The sequence below is a fragment of the Lontra canadensis genome, unplaced genomic scaffold, assembly GCF_010015895.1.
Source record: "Lontra canadensis isolate GAN:19392208 unplaced genomic scaffold, GSC_riverotter_1.0 scaffold3, whole genome shotgun sequence".
Classification (NCBI taxonomy): Eukaryota; Metazoa; Chordata; class Mammalia; order Carnivora; family Mustelidae; genus Lontra; species Lontra canadensis.
This window is the reverse complement of record NW_022630997.1, coordinates 17,306,514-17,319,677: the sequence shown is the minus strand read 5'-3', so window position 1 is coordinate 17,319,677 and position 13,164 is coordinate 17,306,514. Positions and strand designations below refer to the sequence as shown.

Genomic DNA, 13,164 nt, shown 5'->3' with positions numbered 1-13,164 from the left:
GCTTATTTGACATTATTTGTTGGCATTATTTGGCATTAGCCAGAGCAATTAGATAAGAGAAAAAAATAAATATAAAAACTGGATATGAGTTGGTGAAAGTTTCATTATTTGCAGAAGTATGTTAATGTATGCAAAGAAGCCTAAGAGTCCGCTGAAATGCTGTAACAAATAAAAGAAACAAGAGAAATTGGTATAGGGCACCTAGCTGTCTCAGTCAGTAGAGCATGTGACTCTTGATGTTAGGGTTGTAAATTCAAGCCTCACATTAGACATGGAGCCTGTTTTAAAAGGGGGAGGGGGGCACCTGGGTGGCTTAGTCAGTTGGGTCACCAGCTTTTGGTTTTGGCTCAGGCCGTGATCTCAGGGTTCTGGGATCAAGCTCCGTATCAGGCTCTGCACTCAGTGAGGAGGCTGCTTAAGAGTCTTTCTCTCCTCCTCCTCTTCCCACTGCCCATCCTCCCACTCACCTGCTCCCTTGCTCTCTCTCTTTCTCTTGCTCTCTTGCTGTAAAATAAATAAATCTTTAAAAAAACAGAGAGCAGGGGCGCCTGGGTGGCTCAGTGGGTTAAGCCGCTGCCTTCGGCTCGGGTCATGATCTCAGGGTCCTGGGATCGAGTCCCGCATCGGGCTCTCTGCTCAGCGGGGAGCCTGCTTCCCTCTGTCTCTCTGCCTGCCTCTCTGTCTACTTGTGATCTCTCTCTGTCAAATAAATAAATAAAATCTTTAAAAAAAAAAAAAAAAAACAGCAGGGTGCCTGGGTGGCTCAGTGGGTTAAAGCCTCTGCTGTCAGCTCAGGTCATGATCTCGGGGTCCTGGGATCAAGCACCAAATCAAGCTCTCTGCTCAGCAAGGAGTCTGCTTCCTCCCCCTTCTCTGCCTGCCTCTGCCTACTTGTGATCTCTGTCTGTCAAATAGATAAATAAGTAAATAAATCTTTAAAAAGAAAAATAGAGAAGTTGGTATGGATGCTGGGTTACAAAGTTTAAAAAGAGAAATTAATAACCTTCAGATATATGAACTATAGCTAGTCTAAAAGATAAATTGAGGGGTGCCTGGCTGGCTCTGTTGGTAGAGCATGTTATTCTTTTTTTTTTTTTTTTTTTAAGATTTTTTATTTATTTGACAGAGATCACAAGTAGGCAGAGAGAGAGAAAGAGAGGGAGGAGGAAGCAGGCTCCCTGCCCAGCAGAGAACCCGATGCGGGACTCGATCCCAGGACCCTGAGATCATGACCTGAGCTGAAGGCAAAGGCTTAACCCCACTGAGCCACCCAAGCACCCCTAGAGCATGTTATTCTTGATCTCGGGGTCATGAGTTTGAGCCCCACCTTAGGGATAGAGATTACATTTAAAAATTAAAAAAATAAAATCTTTAAAAAAAAGATAACCTGGAAGAAAAGACTTCATTTACAACAGCAAGAAAAATATATGAAATACCTAGGAATAAACTTACATAGAAGAGACAGAGTGTGTGTGTGTGTGTGTGTGTGTGTGTGTGTGTGTGTGTATATAAACATTACTAAGAGACAAAATAGAAGACCTAAATAAATGAAAGAGCATACCATGCTCTCAGGAAAATTCAGCATTATAATATAAATAGAGCTCCTGATGTTAAACCATAAACTTAATGATATTTGAATAAGAAATGCCAAAGGGATATTTTGTAGGAAAGGGGAGAGTTGATACTATGTAAGTGATTCTAAAGTCATACGGAAAAAAATAATATCCAGAAGAGCTTTGAGAAAGAAGAGTTAGGAGGTAGGACTGGCCTTAGCAGATAATAGTATAAGACAAATGCAAATAGTATAAGACAAGGCTCTGTCAGTAGAAAAAAATAAGTCCAAAATAGAACCAAATATATATAAATACTTCATGAATATTAAAGATGCTATTTCCATAAATGAAAGAGTAGGCTATTAAGTATCTCATATTATCCATTATCTGGAAAACTGGGTAGCCATCTGAAAACAAATTTTGCATCCATACCTCAAACTGATAGAGCAAAGATTTAAATGTATACAATGAAACCGTAAAAATAATAGAAGAAACCAGCAGGTTTTTATAATCCTAGAAAAGGGGAAAATGATTTTGTGTATGAGCCTAACACTCAAAACCTGTAAGAGGAAAATTAATTTATTTGACCAAAATAATTTGCCATGACAGTAATCACTATACACAGTCAAAAGAAAAACCTCAAAAGGGAGTGGGAGGGAGATCTATATTTATATGAATTTTTCATATTCATGCATATATGTATGAATGAAACAATTCTGGTTACAGATAAAAGTTTAGTTTCAAATTAATAAAAAGATCAGTAACCTATTAGAAAAATGGACAAAGAAATAAACTGATCACAGAAATAAAAATGGATCTTAAATATGAAAATATACTCATCTTCACTTCTGAGAAAAAGGTAAATTATTGTTATTGCCAAACTCACCTCTCTAGTTCTCTTTCCATCCATACAGGATCCCTTCTTGCTCAGATGTAATCTGTATCAAAAATATGTTGACTAGCTCATTTTCAGATAAAGACTGTTTTCTATCACTAGGGAAAATAATGCTTTCTCAGCCCATCCAAAAAAAACCCAACCATTTCCCCCGAACATTACTAAAATATTCAAGCCACCTATATTTAAAAAGTTAAAATATCAATTATTTTATTATTTAAGCTTTAATGTAATCAGTAACATGTGGTAATATATGTTGAATGCAACAGATTTGAATCTTTCTTCAGTGTTGCAAGCAAGTACTGTAGTGGACATAGTGAAATAAAGATTATAATGAATGCATTAAGACATAATACATGCAAATGATATTTAGCAAAATAGATTTTTTTATTGGTTACTTACCAGATGAAGAGTTGGCCTCAGTTAGGTTTGTTGACTACAGTGGGGTGGTGGCTATGGCCACCGTTGCTGCATAGTGGTAAGCACTGATGAGCACAGGAAAGCAAGGAGGAGCTGGTTAAGGGATGAGTGAACCATGATGAAATGCTTGTTGAAGCAACATGAGTACAAGACTGAATCTTGGTTGAGATATGACCACAACTCTTTTCACTAAGACTCACGTGCAACTTAACCATTTTTGTTGGGGTGTGTGAAATGTTTGAAAGCTCTTAAATATTCAGGTAGGGAGAGTAAGATGCTGAAGGACAGTAGAACAGTTCTTTTCTTGACCGTTTCTCTGTGAGATGTACAGACTTAAAATCTGAGTCACAGCTAACCTCTTTCTCTCCTGCATTCCATCAGTTCTCACATCCCTGTGTTCTACTTCCTGTGCTTATGTCACAGCTATTTTTCCTTTTTTATTACCGGTGTTACTCTAATTCAGATCCTCTTTACATGCCGACCCTGGCAAAAAGATCTCCATTTCTCCAGGGGCTTTCTACCTCCAAGATATTGATTCTTTTCACTGTTGTAGGATTCCTTTTATGAAACATAGCCTTGAACTTCTTTCTCCTATGTTCTCAGGCCTTTTACACCTTGTATTTAAGACTTTACAATTTGACCAATTTTCTATTTTGCTGTCCCTTTTGTTTTAACCAAATTGATCAGCTTACCGTTCCTCCGTATGAGTCATCATTGCATTGGCTCTTCCTCGTACTCATCCCTCACCTCCACCCTCTCGGTGTCTGCTCACCAGAATGTTACCTCTCTCTCTCACTGAAGCTCTGTTTCTAAGAGGAAGACAGTCAGGGAGCCTGGGGGGCTCAGTCAGTTAAGCATCTGCCTTCAGTTCATAATCCTGTGGTCTGGGATCAAGTTGTGCATGGGGCTCCCTGCTCAGCAGGAAGCCTGCTTTTCTCTCTGCTACCACCACCCCACCCCCACTTGTGGTCACTCTCGCTCTCTCTCAAATAAATCTTTTTTAAAAAGAGCAAGATAGTCTTATCTGTATGGAACAGATTAATAAATCATGGTACGATGATCATCATCATCACAACTACTAATGGTTACGTATCGCTTACTATGTGCCAGGCACAGTTCTAAGTGCTTAACATATAGCACTTCATTTAATGGTCACTACGACTGTTAGATAGTATTCTCAGTCCCGTTTTACAGGCGAGTCAGGCACAGAAAGGTTAAGTAGTTTGCCTGAGGTTTACAGCTAAGAAGACACACAGGACTACCAAGCAGAGACTTTAAAAACTAAGAAAGCTTTTCATACGTACTTAGGGAAATATAAGACATATTAAGTGAAATAAAAAGAGGTACACAACAGTATATAGTGTGCTGCCATTTAAATTAAAGGGGGGGACAAATAAATACATAATTATTTGTATATACATAAAATGCCTGTGGAAGGAAGGACTAAAACTAGTAGTGATTATGGGGAGGGGAAATGGGTGACAAAAGGCCTAGACGGAGGACAGTTCTTCACAGTATACTGTGCCTTGATACCTTTTGAAGTTTTTTAGTTCTTTAACCATATGAAGGTATTAATTCAAAAAATTAACCAAGAAAATATCTCTTGAAGGCCAAATTCATGTGTTTCCTCCTCCGTGAACCTTCACTGATTGCCACAACCAGAACTGTGGTGCTTAGAATTGTTTATTTGAATAGAGCTACCCTACGACCCAGCAATCGCACTACTGGTATTTACCCTAAAGATACAAATGTAGTGATCTGAAGGGGCAAGTGCACCTGAATGTTTATAGCAGCAATGTCCACTATAGCCAAACTACGGAAAGAATCTAGATGTCCACCAAGAGACGAATGGATAAAGAAGATGTGGTGTATATATATCTACAATGGAACACCATGTAGCCATCAAAAGAAATGAAATCTTGCCATTTGCGATGACTGCCGTGGATGGAACTAGAGGGTATTATGCTTAGTGAAATAAGTCAATCAGAGAAAGACAATTATGATCTCCCTAATATGAGGAAGTTAAGAGGCAACATGGGGGGTTTGGGGGGGTAGGGAAGGAATAAATGAAACAAGATGTGATTGGGAGGGAGACAAACCATAAGAGACTCTTAATGTCACAAAACAAACTGAGGGTTGCGGGGGTGGGGGGTAGGGAGAAGGGGGTTGGGTGATGGACATTGGGGAAGGTATGGGCTATGGTGAGTGCTGTGAAGTGTAAACCTGGCGATTCACAGACCTGTACCCCTGGGGCTAATAATACATTATATGTTAATTTAAAATTTTTAAAAAGAATTGTTTCGTATTCCTGTCTATTCATGAGACCTTTATTACGAGTTCTTTTATAGCCAGAGCCACCTTCTACGTAGTTCTCTGACACCAAGAATAATGAGGATAGTGCCTTGTAAAAAGTAGCTGTTCAAGGGAAAACTAATGCATAGAGATAGAAATTCAGATCAGTGTTTACCTGGAGTGGGAGATAGCAAAGTGACTTCGATCTAGCATGAGGGGACTTCTGTAGGTGCTGAAAACGTTCTGCTACTTCTTTATGCTGTTGGCAGTTACACTACTACATATATGTTTATCAAAACTTAAAATGGGTATATTCCTTTTATTATATGTAAATTATGCCTCAACAGAACTTTTTCGTTGTTCAGTGTTTCTTAAAATAATTATTTTGTGCCTAATTTCACATTGCTTTATTCACTTTTCAATAGTTCTGAAACACAGGTGACATTGGGTGGGGAAGGAAGTGAAGATTCATCTTGTAAGCCAATTTTTTCAACTCTTCCTGAAACCAACATTTTAAATGTGGTTAAGGTAGGGTAAAGCTCTTCTTTATGTCTTAATCACAGAACTGAAACCATTTAGTTTTGTGGTTAGTGGTTTTAAAACAAAATCACTAGTGTTTTACCAGGTGATTTCTAATCTTTGAAATTTGTTAGCAGTATTATTTTTATTAAATGTTGTTTTTGCTGTTTTTATTTTTTGTTTTAATATTACGAGTGAAAGGGAACTTTATAGGTTAATATAGTTCTAGGATACCTTTCCCAAGAAGATTTTAGAAACCAATTATTTTTTAGAACCAGTAATTTTTTTAGAATTCGAATGTATGAAGAGAAAAAAGTTATTACTTATAACTTAGTGATTAAGAATTAGTAACAGTGTTAAAACTTTTTAGTGGCTGAATGAAGTCAATGATACTGAACCATTAAAAAAAAATCTCAAAAATGAAAATTGGAGAAGAAAATACTTATCGTGTCACCTGATTTAACTATTAACACAAGTATTTCTTGCCTTCTTTTTTCTAAACATCTGATGTTTTGTTTTCTATAAGTTCTCTTTTATATTCTTCATCAGAAAGTTTTTATAATTTAAACTATCCAAATAAAATCTATCTCCTTAAGTTGTTTTGTCTCTGTACTTCTGTCACAGTTTCTAGGCTTGTGTACATCTATACATCCAGAAGGTTACCAGGATCGTGAAATAATGTTGCTGATTTTAATGTTATTTAAAATGAGTTTGGAGAAACAGCTGAAACAGATTCCTCTAGTGGACTTTCAAAGCCTCCTGATAAATCTGATGAAAAACATTAGAGATTGGAACACAAAGGTAACCATACTTAAAAGCTTTTATATTGGTGTTAGTTTTGGTTTTGTGTATACAGTCACAATTTGACTTTCATAGTGCATATGGAATTAATAGTTTCTAAGGTCAGTTAAGATCTCTGGCAGAGGGCACCTGGGTGGCTCAGTTGGTTGAGTGACTTGCCTTGGCTCAGGTCATGATCCTGGAGTCCCAGGATTGAGTCCCGAGTCGGGCTCTCGGCTCCATAGGGAGTCTACATCTCCCTCTGACCTCCTCCCCTCTTAACGTCTGTCTGTCTCTCTCTCTCTCTCTAGCAAATAAATGGATGGAATCTTAAAAAATTTTTTTAATTTTAAAAAAGAATCTCTGGCAGATGAAAAATAAACTGAGAAGGGACTTACCTTTGTTGGAACTGTATTAAATTTATGATAACTGAATCTTCTCTAAAACTGAAAAAAGAAATGTGTTTATTGGGGATTTACTGGGGACCAAGCGTTAATGTAAGTGCTAGAGATACAGCCCTGGAAAAAGATAAATACATTGCCTTTATGGCAGTTTTATGTAGTTAGAGAATTAAATAATAAGGTAAATGTATATTATAATACCATGCCAAGTTGTAAAAAGTGCTACAAATTAAAATAAAGTGGGAACTGGATATAGAGAATAGCAAGGTAGTAAGTAATCTGCTGTTTCAGATAAGGCAGCCAGGGAATGCCCTTCTTAAGTTACCTTTGAGGAGAGACCTACGTGAAATGATGAAGCAAAGTCACACACACAACAAAAATTTGAGTTGAACCCCTATAGTGATATTAAGGGTAAACGTATAATTGTTAGATTTTTAAGAATTATATTTTTTAACCATTTTGATGGAAAATTTCAAATGTGCAAAATTAGACAAGTATGATGAACCCATAAGTACTTACCACTCAGGTTTAGCAATTAGCAAGACATAATCAACTTTGTCTCATCAGTTACCCTCATCCCATACTTTCTTCCCTTACTCAGAGATTATTTTGAAGCAATTTTGTTAGATTTTAAATACTGAAATAGTTGAGGATCCCGAAAATGCAAGAAATCCCAGGTCAGGAGCATGTATGATCTTCTGCAGCTCTCATTATACACCTTTAGAAACTGGTGTTTGTATTTTGCTCTATTTAGGGGCACCTGCGTGGCTCAGTCAGTTAAGCATCTGACTTTTGATTTCAGCTCAGTTCATGGTCTCAGAGTCCTAGGATGGAGCCTGCAGTCAGGCTCCACACTCAGCGGGGAGTCTGCTTGAGACTTCTCTCTGCATCTGCTTCTCCCTCCACTAGCACGCACTGTCTCTCTCACAAATAAATAAATCTTAAATTAGATCTGTTTAGATTTAGATTTGTTTTCTTCTGGGGAGGACTGTTTCGATATAGGCATAGGTATGACGTAGAACAAAACATGAAAGGCAGGTGAAATTCTGATAAATATATCTGTTCAGTGTGTTCCGAAGTTGAAGATAAAACTGAATCTGTGTACCATGTATGTTTTAGCAGGTTCTAGACTTCATGCGGTTTCTAAAAATGAGTGTTCTTTTTGTCATAATGCTCCCATAGGACAAGAAGGGATGTGAATGACTTGGTTCCACTTACCTGTTTGAAAATCTTGCTCATTCTTTTTCAGGTGCCTGAACTCTGTCTGGCCATAAATGAGCTGTCTAATCATCCGCACAATCTTCTGTGGTTGGTACAGCTCGTCCCTAACTGGACATCACGTGGAAGGTATTGAAAATTGAGAATTAAACATTAAGAAAAATTTTATATTTACATTATTGAAATACTTTGGGGTCCTTTATTTCCTTTCATCATTCCTTGATTGTTAGATCAGTCTTTTATTTCTTAGTCAGGTGTGGGAAAAGGCATTGACAGCCTGATTCTAATCCTTAACATAGATCATTTTGTGATATTCTTGATTTTTAATTTTAGCTTATCTTATAACAATACAGGTGGCACGTATCATGAAAATGAATGAATTGGCTTTTTTCTTTCCTTCTTTTTTTTTTTCCTTTAGTAAACATAAATGTGAGCAATAAAATTTTCCTTCAGTAAATTAGCAGGGCCAAAGATAAAGACTCTTAATGATTTGCCTGAGTTGCAGGCAATTCTACCTTTATGTACAAATATTTTACATGAAAATTTTACTATTTTGTTAAAGTTTATATGTTGTTACATTGTCTTCTCTTGAAACACTAGCTGTGTTTCCAGTTAGAAGAACTTTGGGCTCATTCATTTGCTTCTCAAACAGTATTGATTAAAATGCATTCTAAATACTTTTAAATTCTAATTCCAGGCAACTAAGACAGTGCCTCAGCCTAGTGATTATTTCAAAGCTTTTGGATGAGAAACATGAAGATATCCCTAATGCCAGTAATCTGCAGGTATAAATAGTATTTTTGTTTTCTTTTCATAAATGGAAAAGGTAGTGAGGTGTAAGGAAAATCGTTGGTTCTTAAGTCAAGTTCTGGGGTTAGATCTCAGTTCTCAAGCATGATATTATTCATATAATCTTTGGAATGGTACTTAACTAATAAGGTCCATTACATGGACATGATATCAATACTCAGTAACATAGGTTGGTAGTGGACAATTAGATGAACTAATGTATAAATACTGGGAAAATCAAAACGTGTTCTATAAGTAGGACTATTTATATAATTATCAAGTTTAGTTTTATCACAAGATTAGAACTTGCAGAACTATTGTACACTAATTGCATCTTTTACCTGTTTTAATATTAAATATTCCTTAAACTATAGAGCTTAAACATGGTTGTCCTCTAGTAATTGTTCAGTAGTAAATACATCACGTATAGATGAGTGGGTTTAAATGTGTCCAACAGAAGCTTCACTGAAAGGTCCTGAAAGCTTTTTACAAACCTTAATAACACTAAGGGAGCTATAGGGGCTACACATAATTGGAATTTTATTTTATTTTATTTTATTTTATTTTATTTTATTTATTATTTTTTTTTAAGATTTTATTTATTTACCTTACAGACAGAGATCACAAGTAGGAAGAGAGACAGGCAGAGAGAGAGAGAGGAGGAAGCAGGCTCCCCGCCGAGCAGAGAGCCCGACTCGGGGCTCGATCCCGAAACCCTGGGATCATGACCTGAGCTGAAGGCAGAGGCTTAACCAACTGAGCCACCCAGGCACCCCATATAATTGGAATTTTAAAACTCAACATCTAACCGGTCTAGATGTGTTCTTCTGTGAACTGCAATTCAGTACAAGATTCTCTGTTCTCTACTAGATCCGAGGAATAAAAAAATGAAATTAGAGACTCTGCTCTTGGAAACATAATCTAGGTTGAAACAAAATAAACCACTGCAGTATAGTGTAGTAAGAACAACGATAGAGGTATGCGCAGGGTGCTATGGGACAAAGAAATTGGAAGGCACAACTGGTTTCGTTAGCAGAGCTCAGGTAGACTTGATTTCAGATATATGGGGACTGTCAGTCCTTTCAGTGATACTTACTTTCATCAAAAGAATTCTTTTTAGAATTCAGTGACTTCTACTCATAGGGAGATTCAGCTTTGCTGACTTTCAAATAATTCCACAGAGAAAGCATTCTGTGCGGCCTGTATTGTAATGCCATATTTGGTCTCTTCCTCGAGCTTTTATCCTTAATTACAAGTATTGAACCTTTTAATTTAAAATCCCTTTTAAGCAAATGAGGACTTTTAGTAAAGGAGAATTGGGTATCACTGGACTATAAAGAAAGCTAAAGGGACAAAATTAGAGAAGGCAAAATGAACAGAGGACTGTTAAAAAAAAAAGTAGACTAAGAGCGAGCAACTGTATTGCTTAATATTGTTGAGTTTCTTCTCTGTCTGTTGATAGATATCAGTCCTACATCGTTATCTTGTGCAAATGAAGCCTTCTGATTTGTTGAAGAAAATGGTCTTGAAGAAAAGGGCTGAACAGCCAAATGGCACTATTGATGATAGTCTTCATTTGGAGCTCGAAAAGCAGGTATCCAGGGCTAGATATCTCAAAAGAGGACATTTGAGTATAACTGAGGCCACTTACCAAACAACAGGCTGGTAGCCTAGGCCTTCCTGGATTTAGAGACTTAGATACATTCTAGCAAACAAAATTATAAAGTGAATGATATTTTTTACTTACTGCTGTTACGAAATTCATAAGTAACCTTGAGAGTTGAGAACTGAGGTAAAAGGATGGTTGTTGGTAATTGAATACTGGGAGTGTTTTTGGTACTCCTTTGCTAGGGCAGTTGTGAAATAGTGAAAGGAATGCACTTGAGATAGAAGTCAGGTTGGCTTTTCCCTACCTACCAGGCTCGGTTAACTTACCAAATTCTTTAATCCTTCCTGGGCAACTCTCCTAATGTGTAAACTGGGATGATATCTATGCTAGCTCATTCACGGGTGTTTGTTTCACTTATTTCTCTGACAGGCATATTACCTGACTTACGTTCTTCTTCATTTAGTTGGTGAAGTTAGTTGTTCTCATTCTTTTTCTTCTGGACAACGGGTAGGTAGTTTTTAGTGTTCTTTGTTTCTAATTAAATGTCACTGTTGATGGAATGAATGAATATTCTTTATATAGAAGAAAACTTTGTAAAAGTTAACTTTGGGTTTGCTATAGAAATCCCAGTGTACACTGGAAAGAGGGAAGTAAAATAGAAACTTTGCAACATATCACTGGCAAGAATTATTTGCACATGTTAGTTGTGTTTATTGGAGTGTAACTTCATCATCATAACTTGACAACAGTGTAATACATTAATAAGATACCAAAGGTCACCAAACCAGCTGTTAGTATTTTAAATGATTGTTAGTTCTAACGGCACCATCTCTTTGTCAATTTGCAATGCTTCAGAGTTGTTTTCATCCCTCATGTTTGTTTTGCACAGAAACACTTCGTGCACCTCTGTGGAGCTTTGGAAAAGCATGTTAAGTGTGATATTAGAGAAGATGCAAGACTGTTTTACAGAACTAAAGTAAGTGTGTGTTTTTCATAAGAAATGTTAGGGGTTTTTGTTGTCGTTGTTGTCTAGCTTTGATTACATTAATATTTGAGGAGGAGAAGCACCCCTTTTAAAAAGGGGTGGGGGTTGAGTAGCTCAGTCAGTTAAGTATCTGCCTTTGGCTCAGGTCATGATCCTGGAGTCCCAGGATTAAGCCCCACATTGGGGGCGCCCCCCCCTCCCTGCCTCCAGCGGGGAATTTGCTTCTCCCTCTGCCCTTCACCCTGCTCATGCTCTCTCACCCCTCTCATGCTCTCTGGCTCTTGCTTTCTCAAATAAATAAAATCTTTTTTAAAAAGAGCATATAAGATGAGAAATATGATTTTCTCTATTAATAACAGAAGTTAGTTTCTACTAAATACTTCTAGCTAAATTAAAAGTGAAAGGAAAGGTGCCTGGCTGGTTCCATCAGTAGAGCATGTAACTCTACGTCTTGGGGTTGTGAGTTGGAGCCCCACATTGGGTGAAGAAATAACTTTTTTTAAAAAAGTGAAGGGGAAAAAAAATATCAAGACAAATGTATTTTTCATTTTACTATAGTCTATTCTAAAACTCCTGACACCTGAAGAGAAAGTTCTTCCAGTACTTATTGGAGATGCCTCCATCTCCAATGGAGATGAAACTTACTGAGATGAAGCTTATTGAGATGCCTACATGGTTCAGTCAGTTAAGCTTCTGCCTTCAGGTCATGATCCCAGGGTCCTGGGATCAAGTCCTACATCGGGATCAAGTCCTACATCAGGCTCATTGCTCAGCAGGGAGTCTGCTTCTCCCTCTGCCTGCTGCTCCCCCTGCTTGTGCGTGCTCACTCGCTCGCTCTCTGACAAATAAATAAGATCTTCCAAAAAAAAAGAAACTAGTAAGTTTCTTTTGTCATTATACAAATTAAGACTTTTATGCCAAAATTAGTTTCAGGGATTAAAAACAATTTTGTGACGATTGAAAACTTGTTTTGTTCATGGAGAAGAAATAGGTTATAAATAAAATCTTTAAAAAAAGGGGGGCATGCCTGGGTGGCTCAGTGGGTTAAAGCCTCTCTGCCTTTGGCTCAGGTCATGATCCCAGGTCCTGGGATCAAGCCCCGCATCGGGCTCTCTGCTCAGCAGAAAGTCTGTTTTCTCCTATCTCTCTCTGCCTGCTTCTCTGCCTACTTGTGATCTCTGTCAAATAAATAAATAAAATCTTTAAAAAAAAAAAAAAAAAAGAAATAGGTTAGCTGTTGTTCTTTGAATGTCCCATTAGAGAATGTGTTAAAGAAGGATTCTTCAGGTTTCTAAGTCCTACTTACCCAATCTGAGCTCTAAGATGGAAATGATTCAGCAGTAAGCTTGCTAATAAGCTTTTTTCTTAAACATTTAGTACATTCAAAGACAGTAGAAAAGCTGACTATGAGTATAGAGTTAGGAAAGCAACTTGAGTATTAAAACAGTGATTTTAACAGTTTTACCTAAGACACTGAACACTTTTTAAAATAAAACTTTTAAGGATTTTTTATTCCAAATCATCTTTTAACATTTGTAATGTAAAGCTGATTCTTTTTTGCCATTGTGTTTGGATAAGTCAGTAAATGTGAAGTTTCAGCTTTGTAACTTTATATCTTAAATTAATTAGCTATAAAGGTTAGTCATTTCAGCAATGCCCATTTGGATTCAGTATGTGTATTTATTTTAGTAGATTTCAGTTAA

The 13,164-nt window shown here is 37.1% G+C and overlaps 1 protein-coding gene across 4 annotated transcripts in view; it reads left to right on the top strand.

Moving 5' to 3' along the window:
• Positions 1 to 13,164, top strand: part of SLF2 (SMC5-SMC6 complex localization factor 2) — a 46,655-nt gene that overhangs the window by 25,057 nt on the left and 8,434 nt on the right. For all 4 annotated transcript variants that reach the window (XR_004385527.1, XM_032882115.1, XM_032882102.1 and 1 more), the window contains 7 exons: positions 5,586 to 5,688; positions 6,304 to 6,480; positions 8,110 to 8,207; positions 8,776 to 8,863; positions 10,330 to 10,461; positions 10,906 to 10,983; positions 11,366 to 11,452. Coding sequence is in view for 3 of the 4 variants with exons in the window: in XM_032882115.1 (XP_032738006.1) it covers positions 5,586 to 5,688; positions 6,304 to 6,480; positions 8,110 to 8,207; positions 8,776 to 8,863; positions 10,330 to 10,461; positions 10,906 to 10,983; positions 11,366 to 11,452 (763 nt within the window). In the remaining variant the exon portion in view is untranslated. The remainder of the gene's footprint in view (positions 1 to 5,585; positions 5,689 to 6,303; positions 6,481 to 8,109; positions 8,208 to 8,775; positions 8,864 to 10,329; positions 10,462 to 10,905; positions 10,984 to 11,365; positions 11,453 to 13,164) is intronic.